The sequence below is a fragment of the Melospiza melodia genome, chromosome Z, assembly GCF_035770615.1.
Source record: "Melospiza melodia melodia isolate bMelMel2 chromosome Z, bMelMel2.pri, whole genome shotgun sequence".
Taxonomy (NCBI): domain Eukaryota; kingdom Metazoa; phylum Chordata; class Aves; order Passeriformes; family Passerellidae; genus Melospiza; species Melospiza melodia.
The window spans coordinates 61,267,364-61,295,187 of record NC_086226.1 but is presented as its reverse complement, the minus strand read 5'-3'; the positions used below and the strand labels follow the sequence as shown (position 1 = coordinate 61,295,187).

At 44.9% G+C, this 27,824-nt stretch overlaps 1 protein-coding gene across 8 annotated transcripts in view; it reads right to left on the bottom strand.

Moving 5' to 3' along the window:
* PSD3 (pleckstrin and Sec7 domain containing 3) overlaps positions 1 to 27,824 on the bottom strand; it is a 112,629-nt gene that overhangs the window by 37,129 nt on the left and 47,676 nt on the right. For 7 of the 8 annotated variants that reach the window (XM_063180790.1, XM_063180789.1, XM_063180791.1 and 4 more), the window contains 3 exons: positions 20,197 to 20,309; positions 17,388 to 17,446; positions 13,698 to 13,787 (listed from right to left, as the gene is read on the bottom strand). In XM_063180790.1, the coding sequence (XP_063036860.1) occupies positions 13,698 to 13,787; positions 17,388 to 17,446; positions 20,197 to 20,309 (262 nt within the window). Of the gene's footprint in view, positions 1 to 1,317; positions 1,690 to 13,697; positions 13,788 to 17,387; positions 17,447 to 20,196; positions 20,310 to 27,824 lie in introns of those variants that run through there. The other variant, XM_063180796.1, reaches the window with a different exon arrangement.

Below are 27,824 nucleotides of genomic sequence, written 5' to 3'. Positions count from 1 at the left end.
AAAGTGATCACGAGAGCAGGGTCCCAGAGCACCTGCAAGATGCAGCCTTTACTTTGATATTTGTTGGAAAAGCACATACTGCATCAGCAACAGCCTGAAAATGATGGCTGTGCTATTTCTCTACCCTAACTCAGCAATACACTACTTCTTAGTTATGATTTATAAGGTCCTGAAAACAGAGGCTTATTTAATTGAATTGAAAAAAATACTTAACATTTATTTCTGGTTGCAGTACCCTGTGATTTAAGTTACACAGCTCAGGCTCTGAAATGCTACACAACCTGTAAGCTAGCAGAGAGTGTTTTGCTAGGAACTACTGTGCAGTGCTGGGGTCTTTTCACCACTGGCAGAGGAGGTTTCTCACAGAACAGACAGGAGATTTAGGGAAGGGACACCACAGGAAGATCCATGCATGGTGCCTGCTTTGCATGCACATGTACCCCAAGACATAGTTAAATGCTTGGCTGATGCGCACCTTTGCAAGAGGTCGTATCTTTTAATCCCAAGGTCAGAATCAACTGGCAATAATAATGAAATTAGAGGCATATTTTTGTCACTGCATAAAATTCATCCAACCCTTGGAGATAGGGAGCACCTTTGAGAGGGAGACAGCTCTTAAAGCACTTGCCAGGAGTTCCTGGGTGCCTCTCCATTATTATGTGGGAGAGAGGGATGAGGAAAAAAAAGAGATGTTGCATGGTGTGGGGGTTGTTTGCTTAGGAACTGAATAACTGGGCTGGGCTGGGTGAGGAGATGCTGCATACAGTCACTGTAGCAGCTGGGAATAGCCTGTGCTACCAACCATTACAGTACTCTAATGTATTCCTATAAACGCACAAGCAATGCCTTCCTAATAAATACTTGGCAGCATATTTAATCATGCATGCAACTGAGAAAATATTTTCACCTAGCCTCCATACCTACTAAACCACAGAGCTGTAGGTAAGGACTAAAAATTATTTTTATATAGAAAACAATTCCGATTTAACAAATAATCTGAAGGACATCACCTGCCAACTCTGGCACATTTCCTAAGAGTAGAGCTCCAACCAGCACTGTCACTAGCAAGTTTTTCCTGTTTACTACTGTACAAAGCTACGTGACAGGGCATTCAACTAAGACCTGATCATTATAACACCAGAGCTGTTTCACCTTCAGGTCTCTCCTCAAATGCAGAGATTTTTTTTCATGACCTGACAGCAATTCTGTGATCACTGCAGATCATCCAGAGCTCTTAACTCCTGCAAAGCATAACCTTTTCCCAACACCAACCCTGCGCCTAACCAAGCAAAACAATACTAATATTTAGTCATTTACCTTGCTTTCTTTAGTAGAAAACTCAGAAGAGTTGGAGATTTTCATAGATTTTGACCGATGGGACTGCCGCCAGAGAGATTCTTCTCGGGAGTATTTCACCGAACCTGTGGCTCTCACCCGGACTTTGCTGGTGCTCTGAACACTGTTAACTCCAATCATTTCCGAAAGTGAGTGGATGGGATGGGAAAGAAGAAAGCTAATGAAACTTCCCAATCCCCTGCAGAGGAACTGGAAAAGGTTACAGCTGGAGAGCCCAGGCTCAAGCAATCAGTGTTTGCTTAAAGCACACTAAGCTGTTTTCTCCAGCATCTTCAGGCACAGTGTTTGGAGCCAGCCTGATTGTTCCAGGCATTGCTCACGTCACTGGATGGGAGAAAAAAAAAGAAAAAGAAAAGGAAGACGCTGATAGAAACTCCTCCCCTGCTCTGCTCGGCTCCCCTCTCCAGCATCAACTCCCCCTTCACACACACACCAACAGCAAGAGGAAGAGAGGTGGAGAGAAAGATGCTGGAACAAATGCCAGCAGATCAAGCAAGATATTCATTTTCAGTTCACGCAGCCACACTTCCCTGCCTGCAACAGCCTGCCATGCTCATTACTGCCTGCAATAACAAAGAACACTGCAAAAAGAGTCTTCAATCAACTGCCAGAAGCTACAGGCTTCTGGATGTGAGAAATACTGATGGATTCCCAGAGCACTGGAGAAATGAGTGAAAACCTACAGCACCATTACAAAGTACTGGCAAGCCCCAGAGAGACAAATCAGCAAATTTCCACAACTCTAAGTATTTGCACTCACTAGCCTGAGTCCTTGGGGTGCCTTCCAAAAGTGCAAGAGAGAGCAAAAGGGGGTTAGAGGGGCTTAGGGGAAAAGAGATGATTTTCCCAAGGTAATCAGTGCAAACCAGTGGCAGAGTTGTGAACAAGCACCTAGGGACTCATCTCCCCGCTCAGCAGCCAGGAGAGCTGTAGCCACACCCCCACACGAGCAAACTGCATGCTCCAGTGGCTGATCCCACCAATGATGCAGCTGCCGAGCGGCACCCCTCATGGCAAACCCATACATAGCAAACCCATGCAGCCTAGTACCACTGCCAGAGGTACCCTCAAACCCACACTAGCCTCGCTCCAGAGGCTAGGCATGCTCTCTGTGCCTGGAGCTACCTGCCCTCATGCAGGGGACAAGGGGAGGCCAACGCCAAAAGGAGCTGGTACTCTTACTGAGGGGTGGATGTGCTAAATACAGGAAAAGAGAGATGTTTACCTCAGTGTTGCAAAAGCACCATCATTTCTGGCTCCTGGAGACCCAGAGTGCAGCAGACTGTGCATTGCCATGGCAACACGCTCCAGTGTGAGAGAAGAGATTGCTCTGCTCTACTCTGCTCAGCACAGGATCGTGACAGCTGCCGACACACTGGACAGGTGAAGCAGCTTGTGTGAGCAGCAAGGGAAAAATGGACAATGGGGACATTGTGACAAACCCAGAAAAGACAAACAGTTTGTGCAGAGGGTGCATGAGGAGCTGGCAGACTCTGCAGCAAGGCTAATATCACGTTCAGCAACCTGCCCCATACCACCATATCAAAGGCAGGGCAAGGACAGCAGCAGTGATGTTGGGTTGTGGGAGGACATGAGGGCTCTCATCCCACTCACACAGGCAGCAAGTCTGCATGTAGACAGCAATGAGGGAGTGCTGTCTGGCATGCTGAGATGTCCCATGCTGAGATACTTCAGGCAGCCAAACGCTGGGTGAAGAGCCTCCAGTCTCTATTCACATATGAACCCTGTTCCATGTCTGCCAAGCCACGTGAAAGCAAAGTGAGAGTTTGCTTACCCCATGCCACATGCCAAACAGCACCCAGGGGTAAATAAGATGCATATGAATTGAGTGGACTTTTCCCCTGGATACATCTTCTCAGTCTCTTGCAATCAGGAATTCACATCCTTACAGGGCAAATGGCTAGACAGCCACATGATGGTCCTATGTCCATTTCTGCTCATAAAAGATGCTGCTGTCTCTCTAGTATGCAACACCATTTCTGATAGCATTAACTCTTTGCTACTGTTGTCCCCAATGATGCTACAAGGTGCGTATCCTTCCCACAGACTCTAACTGGTGTGGACCCTGCTGAAGGACAACAATCAGTGGAACAGGGAACAGCTTACCTAAGTATCAACATAAAAACTGCCCCTGGACTAGGGAACTTCTGATTGCTCACAGATTCTGCCTCCATCCTGCTTGAGGGACTGATATCTTCCCTTCTGGCCAACAAGAAAAATACATTTTCATTTCCACCACAGTCAGATGTAGCAAGCCCATCCCTACCTCACACATTAAGATCAAATCCCAAATGTGCCCCTTGTCATTGACAGAGGATAACTGAAAGGAACCTTTTTCCCTGGCAATAATCATGCTCTGAGTTACTTCTGCCACTTCACTAAAAAGGTTTTATGTTACTTAACCCATGTGAAATTACCCACTGCTTGTGCGAAAGCTTTTCAAAGAAAATCTCTTCTTAGAGGAAATTTGCACTGCAGTCAAACCGCTCCAGATGAGCTAAGCAGCAGGTCCTGACAGGTGCTACGTAAATGGCCACAAATCACTCTCTATCCTAGCAGCCCCCTGCCTGGCAGATTATTCTTGCTCTCAGATTTATGGGGCCAACTCCCCAGGCTCTCAACATATCTGAAATAATTATACTGCCTAAATATCACACACAGACCTAGGCCAGTGTCAATTACACAGAGCAATTTTATTATTAAACACAAGCTAGACTGAATCAAAACAATATTTCTCTTCTGTTGCTCACAGCATCATCACTGCTGCCTAATTGCAGCAGTTCATCTAGTATTCTCTGAGCTGAAGTTAGCAGATCCTCAGGTTGGACAGGAACCTTATTTCAGAAAGGAACAAGTCTGTTTCTGCAGCAGTCCAAAACTCCAAGGATTTTCTTTCTTCTTCTTTCTTCAGTGTTTTCTGAGAAAACACTTCTCAGCTCACACTCTCCCAAAGAGAGCCTCCTGAGAGAACACATTTGAAGCCTTAAATATCTTCAGAATGGGGATTCAGTTTAGATTTCATCAGTGTCCCTGATTTTCATCTACAAGTGATAATACAATCTTGTACTCCTGAGTCATTATTCTGTGTACATATTCACAGTTATTCTGGGGAAAGGCCATGCTTTGACTTTAGAGAAGACCCACCATTTTACAAATTATTATGCACACAGGATTGATTTATGTCTGTAACTGAGCAACAGGAATTTCTGAGGGAAAAGTGTTTTGTTAGCATAAATAGAGGGATAGAAAGGACATTTTTAAAGAGGGGCTGAAATAGCTGTGAAGTATCAGAAAAAGCAGAGCTGACCACATCCAGCGGACACCCCAAGTGTTTCAAGAATTCAGAACCTTCCTCTTGTACAGAGGTCAGGCAAAGAGGTTATCAGAAAGGGGCACAATGTTTAGGCAGTGACACCACTGGGGTGACCAAAAGGACTGTGACCCTATAGAGACCTTCCCAATCAGTTCCTCTAAGGAACAAGCCATAAACCAGCAGGAAAACTTAAAACTTTGGGTCAAAACAGATGCAGGAACAGAAAACCAGAGTTTCTATTATTCCTTCCACCTCATCCTTTTAAAACCATACAAAAGCTTTTGTCTTGTCACATGGCACTATGTCAGACCCCATCACCCACAGAGGAAATGGGCAGCTGTTCCAACTTACCCTGAAATAAGCTCCTTCCCATCTGTTCCTCCCACCAGTCAAGTTTCCCTGGGAGGCAAAACATACCCAGTCCTTGCTTGGTCTTCCTAATGTCATTCAGCAAATCAACAACACAAGAAGAAAAAACGCAGAATTCAAAGTAAAATTCAATATTGGCTTTTGAAGTACAAACCACATTACTGCATCTAAAGAACTCCTATGTCCTCAAACAAAGTCACAAGAATCCTCTAGAATCATTTAAGCCTGATGTCAACTACAAATACAAACAACACAAACTGACAAAATACATAAACACATGCATATCAATTACTTAAAACATAGCCTCAAAAGCCAGTAACATATTTGTGTAGCACAGAAAGGGAGAACTTTTTAATGCTGCCACTAAATGCTGTTTGTTAAATAAACTACATTAAATCTTTCCGTCATCCTTCATCTTTCCTTCTTTCATGTTTTTTTTCCTTCTCCCCAAAATAGAAAGGGCAAAGTCAATTCTGACAGATAAGCTACTCTTAACACAATGGCTACAGAACTAGAGCTTAAAACTGATCAACAGTAAAATTCCTGTAATATTAAGATAACAATTTCTGAGGTCTACTGACTAGGGGGAGCTGACAACCAAGATTAAATGGCTCCTGCGAACAGCAGAAATATTAGAGCAACCAATTAATTTCTACATGCACATGCAACCAGGTCAACAGGAATGCTAGCAGGGTAACAGCTGGAATGATGGGAGAACAAGGTATGACTGCATGAGGACAACTGAACTATCTCTGGTTTAAGTTACATGAGAAGAAGGCTAAAAGAGCATCTACAGCCAGCAGCTCACAGTCAAAGCACAAGTCTTAACAACTGACTTTTTACATCAATAAGCACCTAGAAGTGAGCAGAATCACAAAACCACAACAAGTGGTGGAAGCTCAAATTAATCCTGGTATCACTATGTCTCTGGGAACCACAGCGCATCTTGTGCCAAAAGAAACCACTCCTATGGTAAATGCCCTGCTGAGAATGATAGGAGATCACAGCTTTAATGAAAATAAGCCATTGGATAATAACAGGGATGCAAAGATATCATGCACCCTGCTATCCTGATCAGCACTGCAAGTAAAGAGATGTCTTCAGCCATCTTCATGCTCCTCACAGCAGGAGCTGAAAACAGCTGTTTTGCAGACTAGCTGTTGTACTGCCTGGCAAAGCACTATAGTATGCAAGGGGGAAAAATTCCTCTTCTTGAATTCCTCCTTTTAGGAATTATCATCTACTGTCAACAGAGCTCACAGAAATTAAGTGAGTCATACAGTATGCAGACTAACACAGACCACCAAGTTCCTTAATTTAAAGCTGACAAATGGAGCTACAGAAAACAGCAGCACTTCGAAAAAATCCATAAAAGCATCAAAACCCTAAAATTCTCCATAGCTGTGACAGAAACCCACAGGAAATTGATTGAAGAAGTGATGTAAATCTACAAACTATCTCAGATCAGCAGCAAACAACCTCTGCCTCTGTCCCTGCAAGTGAGCATGCTCTGAATCAAGACCACTGAAATAAACTCCTCAGCCTAGAGATCTGCATTAAAAAAAAAAAAAAAAAGAAAAAAAAAAAAGGAAAAACAATCTCCCTCCCAGGCTTCTCTCTGACTCAAATAGCAAACAAAAAATAGCAACAAAGGGAAAGAGGAAAAGGAAGGGGAGGACAAGGAAGGGGAGAGGAGTGGGAGAAAGAGGAAGAAGGCAAAAGGATGGGGGCAAAAAGAAAGAAAGGGGGCACAATAGGGACAAGTGGGAGGAGAGATAGGGAGGAAGGAAACTGAGGCCACTCTAAGATCCACACAGGTTACAAGCTGGTGTCACCTGTGGCTGTAGGCATTGCACTGTGGAAGGGGGAAAAATAGGCATAGCCTTTGACTTACCTTTTCTCCACAATTCCATCTACCTATGGAGTCATGTCCAGCTACCTTGCCCCAAAAGCAGATTAAATCCTTCCTACCTCTCTTGACACCTTCCAGAACCCATCTGTCAACAGGACAGAAAACTGGTGCCTTGGATTTGCCCCATATTTGTACAAGGATCCTGTGAATACTTAATCATCCAAGAAAGCGTGACTTTGGAAGGAAACTAAATATTCCATTTAACATCACAGGAAAGGAGAAAAAAAAATCTGAATTTAGGGAGCAGCCTAATACTCTTATTTGAAAGAAAACAGTGTAACTGGGTCAGAGAGAGAATAGTCCAATGCTACTTGAAAAGTGTGGCAACAAACAGAAGGGAGGAATACCGAAGATTTATACAGCAGTAATTCTAAAGCTGGTGGAAGGAATGTTCTCTCTTCTTCTTCCTTTTTTTTTTTTCCAATATGGTATAAATTATATTCGTACTCTTCCCTCCCTTGAGATGCAGCACTGAACTTAAATTTCAAGCAGATCAGTGGGTGGAAGATCAAAGAATGTTTTTCAGAATTTGTTTTCTACCTACATGGAGGTGGGAGTAATAAGTCATAGGGACCAAAATGTATGTGTGACATTGTATTAGAGAATTCCTAGTCTGAAAAGAGCCCAGAATTCCTCTTTTAAAGTGGCAGAATGCATCATTCCTGGAGACTACCAGTCTGTATCCTCCACACTTGACAGATGACATTCATCCTTGGGACCTGCTATGCATTTCAGTTACAGTAGGAGACAAGCTGATGGCCTTGGCTATCTAAGAGGCTGGAGAAGTCAGACATCAAATAATTCCCTTGTCTCGTCAACCTGGACAAGACACCACAGACAGGTTGCCTCCACAGATGAAAATTAACCCCCTATATGTTCATTATGAGGCTGGTATTGAGCCACATAATTGCAGCCAGTAGCAATGGAAATTCTTAGCTGACTCTGCTTGGGTTTCACTCCTTGCTGACACAAAAGCCTGGCAGGCTACGTGAGATCTTTTGAATAACAATTGGAAAGTAAAGAGGTGAAAGGTTGAAGGAGCAAAAAATAATTCAGAGAAATGCAGATTGTCAAAGCAGAACAGATCCATCCTGAAATCCAGTCTGCTTCCTAGTAAGATAAGCAATCCCTCATTCCACCCCTAGACTAAGCAGAGCAATCCTAATTCTTGGATCATCTTCAAAACATTTTATGTTTTAAGCCTTGTTTAAAGATCTGCTTTCCCTGCTCAGAGACAGCTGGTATTAGGCTTTTGATATTATAAGGCTTTCTTCAACTCAATATCTGGGTTTGACTTGAGAAAAAATATATAGATTATAGATTTTTCTTTTTATATGCACTGAGGTAACCTCCTGAAATGCAAAAAGAAAGTATATTTGCATTTCAACAGGGCAGGAACGTGTCAGAAACCTCTGTAATTCAAGGGACACAAAGCAATACACACACCATCATAACCTGGTCCAATTTTCAGTTCTGCATAGGCATGCTTTAAATGGCTATTGCTCTTGAATAGGACAAATGACAACACTGAAAAAACTCCAAGTTGAATGAAACAAAGGTTATCATGGCAGGAAGGCTCTCTGCAAGGATAGAAAAGAGTGAAGACAAGCCAGGTGTTCCCTACAGTCACCTACAGTTCCCTATGGATCTGTGGCTCCTCTGAGAGTGAAAGTATGCTTCATAAACAACTGCTTAAAACAAGGATTAGCAATTTAATCCTACATTACCTGACTTTTATACTGCCAGATTAGACTCTGTTGTCTCCTAGCAGCTGAAAGGGGCCCTCTGTAACGGGAACTTCTAATTCATACAGAAAAGAAATGGCCCAAAAATACTATTTCCATCAGAAGTATTTTGAAGAGAAAAAACTTTATTTTGGGGAAGAGATCAGGAGCTACATCTTGTTTCTTATTCCGTGAAGCAAAGGCATCTGGTCCTTATCTCTTTATCTCCTTATCTTCTAGTCTTATTCCACAAAGCAAAGGCATCTGGTCCTCTATCTCCTCTGCCCACTGCTGGAGGGTGTTACAGCAGTCAATGAGGTCCTCCTGGGGCCATCCTGGCTTGCTGTCGCACACTCTCATCTCCCCAACTTCATCAGGTTTCCCTGGAAGGTGGGAATTTCTTGCCAAAAAGCCATGAAATGGATGAAGTACAAGGACTGCTGATGAGAGCAATTAGGGGGCACACAGCAGTCCAATTAGTGTGAGTTCCTCTCCATAAAGGGGGGCTGAGGCTGTGCAGGGAGATGTTAGCCACCTGATGTTCATTCTCTCTGCTAAATACCTGAAATTATTGGAATGGATGAAGTAAGATGCCATGAAGTAAGACGAATTTAATTCTCTTTGAATTGAGTATTTGCTTTGGAGGGTTTTCAAAGGGAATTAAAAAAAAAAAAAAGAGAGGGAGAGCCAGAGAAAGCAGAAAGACAGTGGCAAAAACACCCCGTAATTGAAGTGGAGGGAACTGACAGCAACATGAGATAAACCCTACTTTGCAGCTTCTATAGGAAATTGCATATCCCAGAAATCCTAATCAAGAATTCAGATCATTTAGGAAATTAGGGATGGGTTCTTCAGAAGAGTTCAACACCAGCAACTCCAAGTTAATTTGGTCACTTCATTACAGTGCTTCTGCAGGAGATAAGGCCTACCCAAAAAAAACCCTTTGAGAAAAAGCAGACTTTTTATGCAGGATTGGCATCTAATCTCCATCAGCAGTCCCTGAAAGGATGAGTCTAGCCAAGTGCATCCCAGGTACTTCAGCATGATAGACATTCCCAGACGGGATAACAGGTCACAGAAGAGCTACCACCTCTGACCAAAAGACACACAGCCAGGTATGACTTCCGCACTTCATGTCATGGGGCAGCACCACTACCATGGGTCAGCCCATGTCAGAGGTTGCGCGACGCCTGTGATTTCATGAATGAGGTGTGTTGTAAATGCAGAGGACATTTACTTACACAGGACAGGTGGTACTCTGCATGCAGCCTAACAACAGAGTACCCCTCCCAGAACACTGCCTAACAAAAGCAGGGATCCATGTCCTCATGCCTTCTTGCAGGCTCTCTGTGGACCACACAAGACACATTCTCTCCTTACATATGAAAGGCCTTGTTAATGCCACCTTCCTGGAGTGAACTTTCACACACTTTGTCTCAAAATCGTAGGAGCAATGGGGTGTAGGACAGTCGGGATGGACGGAGACGAGAGATCTCCGAAGCCAGGTCATGGAACTTGTGGTTTATCACCAAGGGCCTACGTGCTGCAGCCCCGCTTGGAGCTGCCAGCCACAGCCCAGAGCAGGCCGGAGAAAAGAGAGGGGTAGAGAGGATGAGAGGGTAAGAGCGTAAAAGGGTAAGAGAGCAAAAGTATAAGAGAGTAAAAGGGGTAAGAGAGCGAAGTTCTTGTTACAATACAATAAATCCTCTTTTGTGTTGAATAGAATCACTACATTACCATATTGAGTTACATTTTAAACCTTAAAAACTACTCTTTAAACCCCTTCTGCCAAGCTAGTAGGGTCTGCTCTGACTTTTGGACCTGTCTGCAAGCAGAAGGTTTTGCTTCATCAAAAAGAGATTACCTTCAATCGGCCACACCATTGTTTTCCCATTGTTCAGTAACTAAGGGATCTTAAAGCTTGCTTTCATTTCAATCTCACTTATAGTTTCTATATTCTCAAAATCTTTTGCCAAACAATCATATTTATAAGGCTTTCCTGTTTCATCATCCTCAACAAAAATGCCAAGAGGAAAACATTGTGGCCAGCACCATACCAGCACTTTATTTGTGGGGACCACACTGCCCTTAGGAATTGAAGCAAGAATGTAAGGCCAAAATTAGGCTCTTTCCAAGCGAATCTCCTCTTCATTCCAGAAAATCTTGTGAAGCCCAGCTCTGAAGAAGGCTATGGTCACACAGTACAATTTCCTAGCATATAATTGTGAAGATGATATCATTACAGAAGATTAAAGCTGGTGTGAGCATGTGAGAAAGAAACCACTCCTACATTGTAATCATGAGGTTCTTAACACTGCCAAAATGTCAGACTGATTTTGTTTTCTTTCCAAGGAGGGAGAGCCTAGCCATGGCTTCTCTTTCTATATATATATGTGTGTGTGATAAATACATGAATACTACAAGCAGACCCCACGAGGACAAGTGCGCTTTTAATCACAGTTTGGTGTATTTGTCTTTATGAGTTCCAACTGCAAAAGCAACCTTGGATGTGACTAAACGAGTGAGGAAAAAGGCAATGAATCTTTGTGCAGACAGGTGTACAAAAGCAAAACCTTTTTCAATGTTAAATGGACAGCAAGACACAAGGTGAGCAAGATCACGTTAGCATTTCTCATTTCTGCTTTCAAACCAGAGTGAACTAATCTGTTCTTAAAGCACAACTAGTGACATACAGAGAATCAGGTCATGAAGGCCTTGTGGTTTGTACCAAAAGTGTTCTTATTATTGGAAAAAAACTGTAATAAAACATACAGATAGCTCCCCCAGGAAGGTGAAAGAAAGGAGTAACTTGATCCAACATCCCAAGTTTTCTGAGGCTGATCACACAAAAGGGTGGCCCTCCTCACATGCTGATGTCTGTCCCTTGTTGTGCTATTTTCCTATCCTGACGAAACATTCAGGGACGCACTCCAAAGAGTGAAGGGATTGACTGAAGGCAACATCTGACTGATGCCTGTCAACCAGCTGTCCTGGATAGCACAAGCATTTGCATTTGCACCCCTGACTCTGAGAAGTGAATCCACAATAAATGCTGCACAGAGCTTCACAAGCCCTGCATGAACAGCCCTCCTTCCCCTCCACTACTGCTCAGCTTTGCTCTGGGGCTCAGCAGAGCTTCATACAAGGGTGCAACAGGGCCACAAGGAGAACACAGAGAGACTGCAGAGGCAGAAAAGCCCACTTGCTTCACCACAGGTCTGCATTAGTCACCAGAGGGTGCCCAGGACCTCGCTCCCACAGGGACACACTGCCACCCTGTGGAAACCACTCTTCCTCTCCCAGGCAGCTGGGCAAGGATGCAGGGAGAAGGCTAGCAGCCTCACCCATGCTAGGCGGCTACACAGCTAATGCAGCAGCAAACCACATACACTTTGGTGCTGTGCTGAAGAAGGGTGCTGTGAATTTAATTTATTGAGACTAATGCAAAAATTAATTTCCACTAATTCTTAGTAATCGCAGATTTAGTGGCAGCATGGCTGCTGTGAACACAGTAGCACAATTACTCGTACTCACTCCACTCCCTTCCACTAATAAATTAAAAAACAAGGGTCAGTTTATCAAATCTTCAGACAAGCCAGATGAGAAAAGAAAGCTGGGTGCCACCTCTGTCCCCAAGACAGCACACAGAAAAGGGCAGAAAGCCTTAAAGCAACATGAAACACCAACACCAAACTTCTTCCATTTGTCTACATGCAAAAAATCCTGAGCCCTGGTATTTGCTTTGGGTGAAGAGTCAGACATCCCTAGCATTAGCAGGTGAGCACTAAACATGAAGTTACAGCCCCAGCTGCATAATTCTGTCAGGAGGAAAACAAACAGCAGGTGAGAACCATTGGAAGTCTCTTGTCAGTACACTCAGGTTATTTATACACAATCTGGAGATCTATTTATTCAGTAAGGGCTGTAATTAGCCTGCAAATTAATCTCAACACATCCCTCTATGGCAAACAGAGAAATGAGATTCCTTTGGGGGAAAAAATAATTTACTTGTGGCTGCTGACAGATATACAGACTCAAAAATTAAAGACATTAAATCTAAAATTTAATATTCCCCATTGCTTAGTAAGAACTGAAGCAGGAGGGTCCAACAAAAATCTCCCTGAAGAAGATTAAGAAAATGAAGAAATTACCAATACTAGAAGACAAACTCTGCTGCTTTCAACTATGCAGGTAAATCTGTATTTCACAATGATTCTGACACAAAACTCACACAAGAGATGGCAACTCATTTGGTTGGTTTCAATAGGCACCGGATCAGCTGTCAGATGTGGCAGCCTCTTATTTTTATTTCCATTACAAAAAATAAATAAATTATGAACTCGAGTGTATGCACACCTGTCTTCATTTAAACAAAGTGCTGTTTCGTGCTAGCAAAACAAAAAAGAAGCAAAACATTCTCATTATTACTGACAATAAAACAAGGTTTGTCCTGCTCAGCCTCTTCCCTCATTCTTCAGATTTAACTCCTAGCACAAACTTAATGAACAAAAGCTGAAGCAACACAGCCTGTGCCAGACAGCACATTATAATCTGAAATTACATCTCCAGCTCTAATATGAATATCCCAAAGCACCTTTGATGAAAAAAACCACACGCCTTCCAGATTGTACACAGAGATCAGGCTTAGCCTTTAATGTATTCACATTCAGAGCCAACTGGCTGCTTCTGTCCGCTGCAATGAGGAGACAGCACTCTGGGCTGGCATGACCACAGGAGTTTACAAAGCACACAGCTCTGGGGCAAGACCTGCCGCAGCTCAGTTTCACCTCTGTGCTGCAGAGAGTCACCTTCGCTATCAAGTAAAGGCAAGAGGGAAAACAAGAGAATAAACTTTTTATATATTATATATGTTCTGGGAGGAGAAATGGCCCCATCACTTGTCATGTTTGACAATTAAGATTCAGAAAATGCAAGATGGGTGTTTTGTTTTGAACCATCTTTCAACAGAAATGAAACCCACGTTCTGCAGTTAATTCCTTACCTTCAAGAGTCCTCTCGGGAAGTCTTTGCCATCATTCATCCCCTGGAGGTTAGCAACAAACTCTTGGCAGGTCATCTTTTTCCCAATGTTCTGAAAGGAGTGTCAGAGAAACACAACATCATATTCCTGTTGCTTTCCATAACAACAGGAACAAGCAACATCCGATTAAATGCATCTTCCTGCTTTCCTTTAAGCCCAAGCCAGGCAGCACTAAGAACACATTCAGGAGATTACTCACAGATGAACATCCTTGTATGCATATAGCTAGAAAAGGGAACCCTTTTGCACCCAAAGGCCCACATACACCCCCAAAAAAAACCCCAGCTTAATACTGGGGGTACTGAAGAGGACAATGATGAAGATCTTTCGTATTTGCATGGTGCCTTATATCCCCATGTCTCCAGAAGCTCTACCAGTCTCTGATGGAAAAGCTCTACTTAAATCTGCTGTGGGGCACCAGGAAACAGGTGACTGAGGCCCTTTCTAGATCCTTCCCTTACAATTTCAAATGCCCCCTTTCAGTGGCAACTGCTGTGAGTTGGAGTGTGATGCCCAGGCATGGCCACTACCTTTTCTGATTCACAGGCTGAAGCTGCTTTGACATTTCCATAGGCTCGCTCTCTTTTCTCTCCTCCTGTCCAAGTCTCTGACTGAAAGTTCACCAAATAAGCCACAAACAGAAAGGAAAAGTTTGGCTGTCCCTACATGTCTGTGTAGGAGCCAAACTACATCCAGAAGTTTGAGGCTTATTGAATCCCTGCCTTCATCACCCCTCAGAGAAAGTGTCTGTACACAGTCCCCTAGGTGTTAGAAGGGTCCTGCTTAGTATGCGGGGAGCCTGGTGAGCAGGCAACAATTACAACACTGCATTGATGAAAAAGGACACCGAAGATATCTGAGGAAAGGAAAGCAGCCTGAGATGAGCCGTGAAACACAGTATAGACAGAGGGGAAAATAGTGCTCTGTGACAGGTATCTTTGACGATAGCACCACTGTCAGTCAAGAGATGGAAGTGAAGACTTTTCCACTGTCAGGGCATGTTTTGTCTGTAGAAATACAGCAGAAGAGTCCTGTGTGAACTCTGTCTTCGGCTAGGACCAGGAGCCCAAATTAACACAGGACTGGTGCCCTTAGTTGGTAATACAGGCCATTCGATGTTATGAATTACACAACAGCTTAAATAGTGCATATCCTCTATTTCCCTCCCCTAATGTTTGATCAGGAAAACCACCAAATCTTGGCCATCAGCCTCACCTTGCCAATAAAGAACATCCCATAGCTTGCAGCCAGCACAAACCTACAGAAAGAAGGCAAGCAGTAACCCTGGAACAATTCATGGCTTCCCACAAAAGGATGGCTCCTGACAACACAGATGGGCTGTAACCCTGGCTCTATGGTTGCAAAGCTTATAGAATACAGCTTATAACTTCAGTCTTCAGGTGCAGGCTGGAGCTGGTCTAGTAGAGACGTACAAATGCTTTCCTTTCTCCCTGTAACTTCAGCCTACTTCTATTTGTTTCCTCCAAGCAGCAGTTGGCAGCTTCCCCATGCTGACCAAAGCCAACAATGCATACAAAACGCTGTTTTGCTGCAGGATCAAAGCTGACATCTTCATACAGTGCCACAGAGGTTCCAGAGGATGTGCCTGGTGGTCTAGAGATACCTCAAAACTCTCCAGCACCATTGTGGGTGATGACCTTTGTGCAGAGAAGCAAGCATGCATTTCCAAAACACATCTAGCAAAAATGTTTAGTTACAAATAGAAGTGTGGCAAGACAGGGAACATAAAGGGGATTAAGTAAAAGTTTGTCTACAAGAGTTAAAGGCAAGTGTGAACTGAAGGCAGAGCAGCTGCATTACAGCCCTACAAGCAGTGGAGCTGATTGTGAAATAGAAATGTCTGTGCTTATGATCAGTATGTCAGTAACAAATAGAGCACAGTGTATAGACAAGCCCTGTGACTCATTTGCTTCCTGCTCCAGTAGAATCCTGATAAGGATGGGGCAAAGTGTTATCTTTGTTAGGAAACAGGCAATTAGGCATATCTGCAAGGGCTGCATTCCAAATCAAAAACACCAAACTTACCACCTATGTGGAAAAATGCAAAGCAGTAAGAGGAAGTCCAAAATCAGAGGAAATCAGAGGGGTTTGAGGGAACACGATGGCACACCCATGGACATAATACAAGTAGGAGTCTGGGAAATACTACAGCTGCCTGTACATAACAACACAGTGTCAACTGCCAGTGGAGTAAGTCTCCAAAGTTACACACTGCAACAACCAGAGTCAGCAGCAGCAATGATGGGTCAGAGCTAAATTGTTTTTTCCAGTACCTACTGAAGACAGTACTAAAGCACTAAAGCATCGCAGGGAGCACTAAAGCATCACAGGGAGCAATGGGAATTGCTGTCAGGCTAATGCATGACCATTATTTGGTCTCCCTCCCTGGACTGTGAGGTCAGGCAGTCTGTAAAGCAGGAGCTCCAGGCTGCTCACCATTCTGGGGAGTGGGGTACCTCTGCAGAAAGACTCAGGTGTCCTCAAAAGAAGCCATGTGTGCTAAGAGACAAACTGCAGCACATTCCTGTACGCCTCGCGTCGAAGGCTAAGCCATCAGAGAAAAAAATTCTTCACAACTCCCTACCCCCTCCTGCTTCCACAACCTGCAGACAAAGGCATTCCATTAATAGGAGATGGGTCTCAGAACTCCTTGTGAATACTCAAGTCTTGGTTTTACTACCTGCACCGCCACAGGGGCCAAGTAGCCCATTTAGACAGACCCAGGATGCCTCTATGTCCTGCTGCCCAATGCAACGCTCTTGGTGCATAAGAGTTCCCAACAGACAGCCTCCTGGGAGAGCCCTTGCAAGTGCAGTGGAGGGCCAGAGAAGCCCCAGAGCTACCTGGCTAAAGCCATTGCTTTTGTAAACTACAATGCCATGCTCCCTGTGTTTTTACACACTCCATCCTAACTCCAGGGCAGAGGAAGCCTCTCATCAGCATGGGAATACCTTGCATAGCTGGTGTACTGCACCATGGGTGCTGAAATACCCATCCTAAGGCTGCAGGCACCCTGTAGCAGTGTGACTAAGAGAACTCAAACCAGAATACTATTTCACCCAGGCAGGCAATGGGGTGAGGTGTGCAGTACAGGAACACAGGGCTCCCACTCAGCATGCTCACATCCCCCCTCCATTCTCTTGGTTTTGAGTATACCCATCCTTTGTCTGTGCAAAACTCTGCTTCCACCAGATCTGCCCCCTGCAACTGAATGCCTGCAAACATCACTCTCCCTTTGTGACTTTCCCGAAAGGTCTTCTTCACCTCCCATCTCTATTCTGCCTTCCCACATGTTTGTACATACTGCAAAGGGGAAGCCAATCCCACGCACAGCTTCCCGGTCAGAGCCTGCTGCAGGAAGGATGGTAAGCACACCGGAGAGATGGCCCTAAGGTCAGGGAGTATGCTCAGACATTACTGCAATGCCAGGCACAATGCCAGCTTACACATGATTGATCAAGGCATGCTGGAAAGGCCTGCCCAGGACAACAGCCTAGGAGTGCAGCCTTCTCACTGTTTGCCATCTGCAAGGGCTTCAGGAGAAGGCCACCAGCACCGGGACCGCCACAAGCTACCTAGTCCCAGCATGGTGTGGATAGGAGCAGTCTACACAAAGCTATGCATACTCACATGGCCATGGAGGTCTGTGTTCAGCAGCATCATGGCACACGTGAGACAGTGAACTCCATCTGCAGAAAGAGAAATAACCAGAGTCACATGCAAACCCACATCTGGACCTTCAAGAATCTGAAACTGAGACTCACAGATTAACTAAGGCTGTTCCCTTCATAAGAATCTGTTTTATCAAGAAATACACATAATTAAATAAATTAACAATGAGGTCATCATACAGCTGGCAAACCAGAACAGTCTTTCTTTCATCCTTTAATAACTCTCAAAACTGTCTTGCAGCACCCATGGATGAGGCAAGCAAGACAGGAAATCATGCTATCACTCTTAGCTTGCTAATAGCAACACTACAGTCTGAATCAACACCTCCTTCTTCATTTACTTCAGCACAGAAAGGGAAAAGTAAAATACATTTTTTCTTGTGTAAGGAGTGGGTGTAGCAGGGTATCCTGTTTTTCTTCCCCTCTGGCTTAGTCCTCATTCACAGCTCAATTAGACCTAATTTTGGAGAAGTACAGTCAGTTACTTGTGCTGCCTTGGCTGCATGTTGGGTAGAGAGCACTCCAGGGTCTTCTAAGCTGGTCCTGTGGCCAAGGCCCTCAGCAATAAGTCAGATTCACAGAACCACAGAATAGAGTCGGAGGACTGAGAGACTGAAGAAAATTATTACTGGCTCAAAATAACAGAAATGTGTGTGTAGGGGGAGCAGCTCTGCAGAAAATGAGATGGTGCACTGCTCCACACCCCACTCTCTGGAGCCTCTAGTTCAGAATTGCCACTAATCACCGGCACACTGAAAGCAAAGCCTCGCACTCTGCCCTGGAGCCCCAGGGTGGCCAGATGACTGGAAGTACCCCCACGGGTTGCTTGCCACAGGAAGCCAGAGCAGACCCCAGGACATGTGGTTGTGTTCCTACTGTCTTTGGATAGCTGAAACCACACTAGGATCCAGGGCAGTAGCTGTACCTTGGTTTTTTGCTCTTTATTTTTGTATATTTTTCCTCTTCTCTACTCCTAATTTCCATTTTCTGACATATGGGTAATTAAGATTGGATGAGTAAAGTTTACTAAGTCAATGGTCTGTGAAATGCTTTATTTTGATTGAATGTTTGTTTTAAATTCCTGATTTTCTAAGGTTTGCTAGGAAAGTTTGGTTGTGAACATTCTGGGAACTTTTGTCAAGTTCTTCAAGTTCAAGTGCCCAACTCAGGAAAAAGTAGTAGTACCTTAGACCCTTTTTGAATAACCTTTCCAAGCAAGTTTAGAAGGCATCCTATAAGGATCATGGAGTTCAACTCCTGGCTCTGCACAGGACATCCCTATGAATCACACCATGTGCTTCAGAGAATTGTCCAAACACTTCTTGAGCTTTGCCAGGCTGGTGCTGTGATCACATCCCTGGAGAGCCTGTTACAGCGCCCAACTACCCATTGGGAGAAGAACCTCTCTCTGATGTCTACCTAAACCTCTGCTGACACAACTATTAAGGCTCTGCTCAGAGCCTCAGCTCCTAATTCCCTCAGCTCCTGTCACTGTCACCACAGAGAAAAGATCAGTGCCTGCCCCTCACCCTCCCCTCATGAAGGAGCTGTGGACTGCAAGGAGGTCTCCCATCAGTCTCCTCTTTTCCAGACTCTGCAAATTCTGTGATCTCACTGCTCCTCATTTGGCTTCCCCTCTAGACCTTTCTCCATCTTCACATCCTTTTTCAGAATACTCTCTAATAGGTTTGTATCTTTCTTATATCGTGGTGCCCAAACAGCGCATAGTACTAAGATCCTGGGTTAAGTGTGCAGGATTTAAATGCTTACTCGGGGTCCAAAGTCACAATACCCCTCTTGCAGTCTTGACTAGAGTAAGGCAGCCATATCATCAGGCAAGTCATTGTTTCACTCTGGACATGACGCACTTGTTCTGACTGCCTACAGTGTCTTGAAATAAGAAAGGCAATAGGCACATTACAGAGATAGCACAGGAGCAGATCCTGTCTTACTCCCAACTTTCTCCCTCCCCTGCATGACAGCCAGTAAAGCCGAAGAGGTGCGATGTGCCCAAACATTATCTCACTGAAACAGGGGTAGGTCACAAAGCAAGGGGTAAGGAGGCACAGTGGTACCTCCAACTGTAGCAGCTCTTTCTCACACATTAAACTGAAAGTACAGTTAAACTGATGATTGCCTTCTTTTTCAGTGTGTGATCAGCATGTGCTGCAATCACAGGGCCACAAGGCTCTGCCAGCATGTCTGGCTGAACATAGCAGTTACGCCAACAGACAGTTTGTCCTCTTCTGCAATCCCAGTTTTCTCAGGATTGATCTATGTGCTTGTTTGTTTCCATCATTTATTTCCAAACTGACTGAAAACATTGGCAAGGAGAAGCACTCTGACTGATGTTAGCTAGTCAAGATGAAACCATGCCAGGGTCTGGATACAGCACTCAAAATTCATCACCACAACTGGCAAGAACTGGTATGCCTGATGCCAGTGCATGCAGATACAAGTGCTGAATGGAGCACGGAAAGTGAACAACCTCTCTTTCACGTGTCACAGGACCTATTCTTGTCCACATGAGTGTAGCTGGAGTACAAGCACCCACACACCAAAGCCAGCAAGACCAGAAACCACAAGTGAGGACAAATCTGGAGGTGCCACAACTGAGGATTTGTATTGAGGACCTATTTATATTGAATACCTTTTGTGCTGAGGGTTTCAGAGACAGTCTCTAAAGTGTGGCACAGTGACCACACAGCTTCATTTTCCAGGCATACACCATATGTGTGGAAAGACCTCAATATCAGGAACAAAGTTACCTTGAGAAGAAATGGTGTTTGGGTTGCACTGGTAGTATCTGCTGGAGAAGTGGATTAAAACTCTCTCTCGTTCCTGAGTTTCTCCAATAAGTGAAAAGGCTTTAAAGAAACTCCTAAAAGAGCAGCGGGAAAAAAAGTGAAATTAAGGTAATATATCTCTTTTTGCTTCACACAGTGCACAGAGCAAAGCACACATCACAGTAAGAAGTACATAAGCACACATTCAGTTCCAAGAAGCCTTTCTAGGAAATTGGGCTATCATTCTGCATGCAATTAACTCAAATGTTTTAGTAAATGAAAGAATTACTATCGGTCTCAGCCACTGAATATGCAAAATAATAAGTAATTCCACTATTTGAAATAGCTGTTCTTACTTTTAATTTTTTTTCCTATGGGCAAGGAATTGAAACATGTATTCTTTATGCCTGATAAGATATCCAGGATATCCTATTCTCTTCTAATTGCCCACCATCCCTGCACCTTTTAACTTTACTTCATTAGTACTGCTTTCCAAATCAGGAAAGCTACTCCAGGTGGTGAACTAGTGCACAGCACTCACAGCTAACACCGAAATGTGTGGTCACTTATCAGAATGGCCAGGACCATAACAGATGGAGAGGAGTGTGACTACTTGGACCTGCAGAAAATATCTGAGCAAAAGGGCAGAAGACTTGCAACATCTTCCACTGAGCTTCAACAACAGGAGGAGTAACTTGGCCCTCCTGAGGTTCTTGCTTATGAGAGCCCAGGGCACAGAGCTGGTGCACATCTGGGCACTCACTGGATACAGCCAGCAAGCCTGTGCAGAGAGAGGTGGGGACGACACACATCTTTCACTTCTATTCTCCTGCTTGACCACACCTCCTCTTAACCACATTGCTGTTCTTCCCACATAGAAAAATGTATCTCACAGCCAAAGATGACCTTCTACATTCATTTATCAAGATGCTTCTAGAAAATACTGAAAACACAAAACTTTTGTATCTGAAGTAAGAAGACATACAGAATGACGGTCTTACAGACAATTTTTAAACATCCCATTAGACGGAAACTAACACCAGATCTGAGAGGAATGGAATATATTGCTGGGACATTCTCATTATCTAGTCTGGATGCACAAACTTTAATTTTTTTCTCTGTGATGTAAGGTCAGAGACAAGCTGTACTTGCAACAATCTCACACCCACACAGAGTGTGATCTGCATGGTAATAACTTAATTTAACATGTAATGTATTGCGAATAATCCAGTTCACAAGTAGATATAAGTGAATCTTGACAGGGTTTCTCTGTCCTTCCTACTTTGTCCTCCTGTCCTGGTTCTGGGCAGGACAGAGTTAATTTTTAATGTAAGGGCTGATGTTACTTCTGATCCTCCTGAAGGGACCTCCAGCTCATATTTACAAGAAGTGAACAACATGTACTATTACTAGAACTACAGAGGCCCCAGCCAGGCAGAAGAAAGGGCCAATCAGATCTACTGGACTGTGTGGATCCAGTGCTCTGGCACATCAGACACCCAAGAGTGTAAGGCTTTAGCTCACACCGGCACATGATGTACTCAGATGCCACCAAGAAACGCGGGGACAGAATCCATCTCTCTCTGGGGTGCCAAGGGGATCCCAACAGCTGCCTGCACTGGAAGGTGGAGAGAGCATGACTGGAAATGAATGGCAAAAACACCCCACTGGGACTGGCCCAGAGGCCCTGCGCATCTTTAGCACAGGTTACGCCAAAAGAGGGTATTTCAAGGACCCAAAAAGGCATTGTGAGGATCTATGGGATGGATAGCTGCTCTGGAGACAGAGGAAATGAGACAGCTGAATACCTTGCCTGGTCTTTCAGAGGACGTCTCTGTTTAGGGACTGCTGAGGGTTGAAGAACAGCAGATACAATCACTACACATGGCTACTGCACCACCAACAACACTACACCACCTGGGACTCTGTGACCCCCATCCATGAGATGATCTGTGAACAGGAGAGCCAGCCAGGGAGTGGTCAGCAAGCCTTGTTAACCCTTTAACAGTCCTATATGGTCACTGTGTTAGCCCAGGGACCAACAGATTATCATGGCCTGAATGAAGTCACACCAGCACTGAGTGCCACTGTGCCCAACATGCTGGGACTTCAGTATGAGCTGGAGTCCAAAGCAGTGAGGTGGTGCCACCAACAACACTGCTATCATGCTCTTCTCCATTCCTTTAGCAGCAGGGTGCAGGCCTCAGTTTTTTACCTGGAGGGGTGTGACATACACCTGGAACTGACTTCCCCAAGGGTGGAAACAGAACCCCATTAATTATCCTGGACTAATCCAGACTGCACTGGAAAAGGATGTGAGGAAAAAATATACTGACAGAAAAAAAAATATCCTGACAACATGATCATGCAGGGCAACACAGCAAAAATTTTCAAGAAAGGGGAGAAGACAACGCAAATCCTCTTGAAGGCTGGTTTTGCCACACAGCAAAGTAAGATCAAGGGACCTGCCCAGAAAACTCAGTTTTTAGGAGTAAAATGGCAATATGGACGCCATCAGATTCCAATGGACATGGTCATTGGAACAGCAGCTATGTCCCCACAACCATCAAGAATGAAACACAGGTTTTTCTGTGTTTCCTGTCAGGCACTGTAGGTTTTTGAAGGATGCATATTTCAGATTACAGACAGATTTTAAAACCTCTCTGTCAAGTGATACCAAAGAAGAATGACTTCAAGCAGGGTCCTGAACAATAATAAGATTTTGAACAAATTAAACAGGAGATTGCTCATGCAGTAGCCATTCAGGACACTACGAGATGTAAAAAATATGCTCCACAGTGCAGCTGGGAAGAGTGGTCCTTCCGGGAATCGCTGGCAAAAGGGTACATGTGGAGATTCGACAACAACCCCTGGTGTTCTGGAGTTAGGAATTCAAACGTTCCAACATACAAAGGATCTGAGACCAGCTACAACCCCACTGAAGCAGAGACACTGGTGACTTATGAAGGGGTCAGAGCTGCCTCAGAAGTGACTGACACTAAAGCACAGCCCCTCCTGGTGCCCCAGCTGCCAGCGCTAGGCTGGATATTCAAAGAGAAAGTCCCTGCAACACATCATGCCACTGTGGAGTAACTGGATTACTCTGACCACACAGCAAGCTTGAACAGGAAACTCCAATCACCCAGGGATCTTGGAAGTCATCACTAATTGGCCTGAAGCTGAAAATTTCAGACTACCATCATCATCATCAGAGCAGAAGATGACACATGCTGTGGAGGCCCCACCATACAATCAGCTACCTACAAATGAAAAGGAATATGATCTCTTTATTGACAGTTCCTTTTGTATCACAGGGACAAATCAAAAACAGAAAGCAGCCATAGACAGCCCTATATGACGAGTCACCGAAACTACTGAAGGATAAGGTGGATCAAATCAGGTTGCAGAGCTGAAAGCCATCCATTTGGCTTTAGGTACCACTGAACAAGAGAAACAGCCAGCAATCTACCTCTACACTGACTCGTGGATGGTGGCAAATGCTGTGCTGGGGTGGCAGGACTGACAGAAAAAGGCCAATTCGCAGTGCAGAGGGAAGCCCACCTGGGCTGATGAATCCTGGCAAGAAATCGCTGCCCTGTTAGAGAAGCTGGCTGTAGAACACCACCATGAGATGCACATGTGCCCAGGAGTGAGGCTGCTGAAGAGCATCGCAGCAGTGGAGAGATGGATCAGGCCACCAAGATTAAAGCGGCTTGGGTTAATCTGCACCGGCAATGTAAGAGCCAATTATTCTGGCTCAGTGGGCTCAAGATGCCTCGGGTTATCAGAGAAGAAACACAGCATCCATGTGGGCTTGTGACCAAGGGGCAGACCTGGCCATGGACCTTGCCTCTCAGTTACCATAACTGTGAAACATGCGCTGTGATGGAGCAGGCCGGGCGGGTAAGGCCTCTCTGGTACAGTGGGTACAGGTGGCTGAAACACAGATATGGGGCAGCCTGGAAAACTGGTTACATCACACTGCTGCAAACCCACCAAGGCAAGTGATACAAGTGCTTACAATGGTGGAAACAACCACTGGGTGTCTGGAAATGAACCCTGTGCCTCACACCAAGGCCCAAAACACCATCCTGGGCCTTGAGATGCAACTTCTGCAGCAACATGGCACCCCAGAAAGAGCTGAGTTGGACTAATGGGACTCATTGCAAAAGGAGCCCCACAGGCACAAGGGCCAGAGAGCACAGGATTGAGTGGGTCTAACATACTAACACATTGCCTATTATGCACCAACCTCTGAGAAAACTGAACACCACAATGGACTGTTAAAAATGACATTGAAAGCAATGGGTGGCACCTTCTAACATGGGGATCTGCATTTAGCAAAGGCCACCGTGTTAGTTAATACAAGAGGCTCTACCAATCAAGATGGTCCTGCCCAATCAAAACTACTATGCACTGTAGCAGGGGATGAAGACCCTGTGGTATGAAGGAGAAATGTGTTAGGGAACATGGTCGGGATTGGTCCCACCCTTCTGCAAAGGCAAATCCATGCATGGGATTAGTTTTGCTCAAGCACCTGATGGCACTTGATGGGTAATGTAGAGGGACAGGGAAGCATGAGGTGTACCCCAAGGGGATTCAATTTTGGAGTGAGAACGGTCTGTAATGTTCAACTGTACAATATTGTTTACTGAATGGCACTGCCTCTGTATGCCGTAACTACTGTGGAGAATGAATATGGGCTGTTCCAGATATACCAGTCATGAGCTCCTGATGCAGACTGCAATCAGGTGAAAGCAGGCAGCCCTCCTGCCTTAGAAGACATCTAGAACAGACAGAACTCACAGTCATGGACTAAATGAACTCAAAAGACATCTTGAAAGGACAGCCACTGACTATGGAAATGATACTCACGCTTGCATTTACACACACACACACACACACACACACACACACATATGTAGCAGGGAGGTGTAAGACGTGGACATGATATAGATGGTATAGCATAAGGGATGGAAAACATACTGATTCTGGCCAGGACAGTCAATTTTTTGCAGTAGCCAGAAGGAGCATGCCTAGGAGCCTGATGTTTTTCTGTACAACCTCAGGTACAGGTCGTAGGGGTGAGGCATCTCTTCTGGTCAGGTAAGGGGTTGGAGCAGTCAGGGTATTGCTGGTTTCCACATGGTGAGGGCCTGCATGTGAATCATTCAGCTCTCTTGTACACTCTGTTATTAATATTGTTGCTGTTACCCTTCATCTTCTTGTTTCATTTACTCTTTCCAGTAAACTGTTGTTATCTCAATCCTTGATCTTTGTCTTTTGTGCCTCCAGCTCTCCTCCCCATAGAGAGGAGATGCCCCATAGAGGGAGGAGGAGAGCAAGTGGTGCGTGTTTTGGAGTGTTTCAGCGGGAACATTAAATTGGGGAATACTGTTCCTAAATTCACAACAGCTGCTAAGGCAAATTTTGAGAATTAGCCGTCTTTCTGTCTCCTATCCCAGTCTGGCCTCTTTCCAGCAACACTCCCTGCCCATGCCAGGTACCACTGACCTACACCTTCTCCTCCTCTGCAGCACATTTACCCCCTTGGAAGCTAACTTGGAGAGGAAACTGATAAAAGAATATTTGTCAATAAACAAGGCAGTTTCCTCACTCTCAGAGCACAATGCAATACCAAGGGCCACAGGGATGAGTTTCTGCCCTCCAGAGAACACAGAATACACTGAGCTAGAAGGCACCCAACAAGGATCATTAAGTCCAACTCCTGGCTCTGCACAGAACACCCCTAAGAATCACACCATGTGCTTCAGAGGGTTGTCCAACCACTTCCTAAACTCTGTCAGGCTTGGTGCTGTGACCACTTCCTTGGGGAGCCCATTCCAGTGCCCAATTACCTGCTGTGCAAAGAACCTCTCTCTAATGTCCTGCCTAAGCATCCCCTGACACAACTTTAGGCCATTCCCTTGCATCCTGTCACAGGTCACCACAGAGAGGAGATCAGTGCAAGCCCCACCTCTTCAACTTGTGAGAAAGTTGTAGACTGCAATAAAGTCTCCCTTCGGTCTCCTCCAGGCTGAACAAACCAAGGAACCTCATCCACTTCTTTGGCATTCCCTCCAGGCCCTTCACCATCTTTGTAGCCCTTTTCTGGATACCGTCCAGTAGCTTCGTATCTTTCTTATATTGAAAGGACCAGAACTGGCCCCAGCACTCGAGGTGAGGCTGCCTCAGTGCAGATCAGAGCAGGACAATCCCCTCTCTTGCCTGGCTGCTGATGCTGTGCCTGATGCACCCCAGGCAGAGCTGGCCCTCCTGGCTGCCAGGGCACTGCTCACTCATATTCAACCTGCCCTCCATAAGGACTCCCTAGTCCTTTTCCACTGTGCTGCTCTCCAGCACCTCATTTCCCAGTCTATCCCAGGTGCAGAATCCAGCACTTGCCCTTGTTAAATTTCACACAATTCGTAGTTCCCCAGACCCATTGTTCATCGAAGTCTCCCTGCAGGACCTCACTTCCTCTGAGGGAGTCAGTGGCTCCTCCCAGTTTAGTATCATCAATCTTACCTATTATATGTTCAAGTCCTGTGCCCAAGTAATTTATGAAGATGTTGAAGAGCACAGGGCTAAGGATGAAGCCCTGTGGAACCCCACCAGTGACAGGTCACACCAGTCTGATGTCACCCTATTCACTACAGCCCCTTGTGCCTGACTCAAGAGCCAGGTGCTCACCCACCACATGATGTGTTTATCCAGCTGTGGGCTGGACATTTTCTCCAGAAGGGTCCTGAGAGAAACAGTATCAAAAGCTTTACAGAAATCCAAAAAGATCACATCAACTGGCTTCCCTCGATCATCTAAGTGGGTCATCTTGTCTCAGAAGGAAATTTGGTTGGATAAGCAGGACTTTTTCCTCGTGAAGCTGTGGTGGTTGTCACCAATCACTGCATTGTCTTTCAAGTATTTTTCAATACCTCCTAGAATAATTTTCTGCATTATTTTACCAGGCACTGAACTGAGACTGACAGGCCTATAGTTTCCAGGGTCAACCTTCTTGCCCTTAGACAAGTTAGACAGTTAGACAGTTAGACAGTTTCCACTCAACTGGGATCTCTTCAGATGCCCAAAACCATTCCAAAATCATTAAGAGAGACGTCACAATGACATCAACCAGTTCTTTGAGTATTTCTGGATAAATCCCATGTGGCCCCATAGACTCATGAGGATCCAGATGGAGCAACAGATCCCACACAAGTTCAAGATCAGGTGGGAGTTTATCATTCTCACAGCCATGGTCCCTCAATACACTGACCCATTCTGCATTGCCTTTCTCTATTGACTTATTTAAAAAAAAATCTTTTTGTTGTCCCACACAAGTACTGGCAATGTTAAACTCCATCTGAACTTTGTTAGCTGGAATTTTCTCTCTACAGTGGTGAGCAGCAAATTTGTATTCTTCCCACGTCACCTGACCCTTCTCCCATTGGATGAACACCTTCATTTTGTTAGGTCCAGAAGATTCCTGGTCATTCAAGTTAGCCTTCTGCCTTGTCTCGATTTGCCTGCCCCTGTGCCCTTAGGAGGTAGTGACCAGTACTGATCCCAGCACCTTCAGAAGCATTTTCCCACGGAACCTTACTAACTAGTTT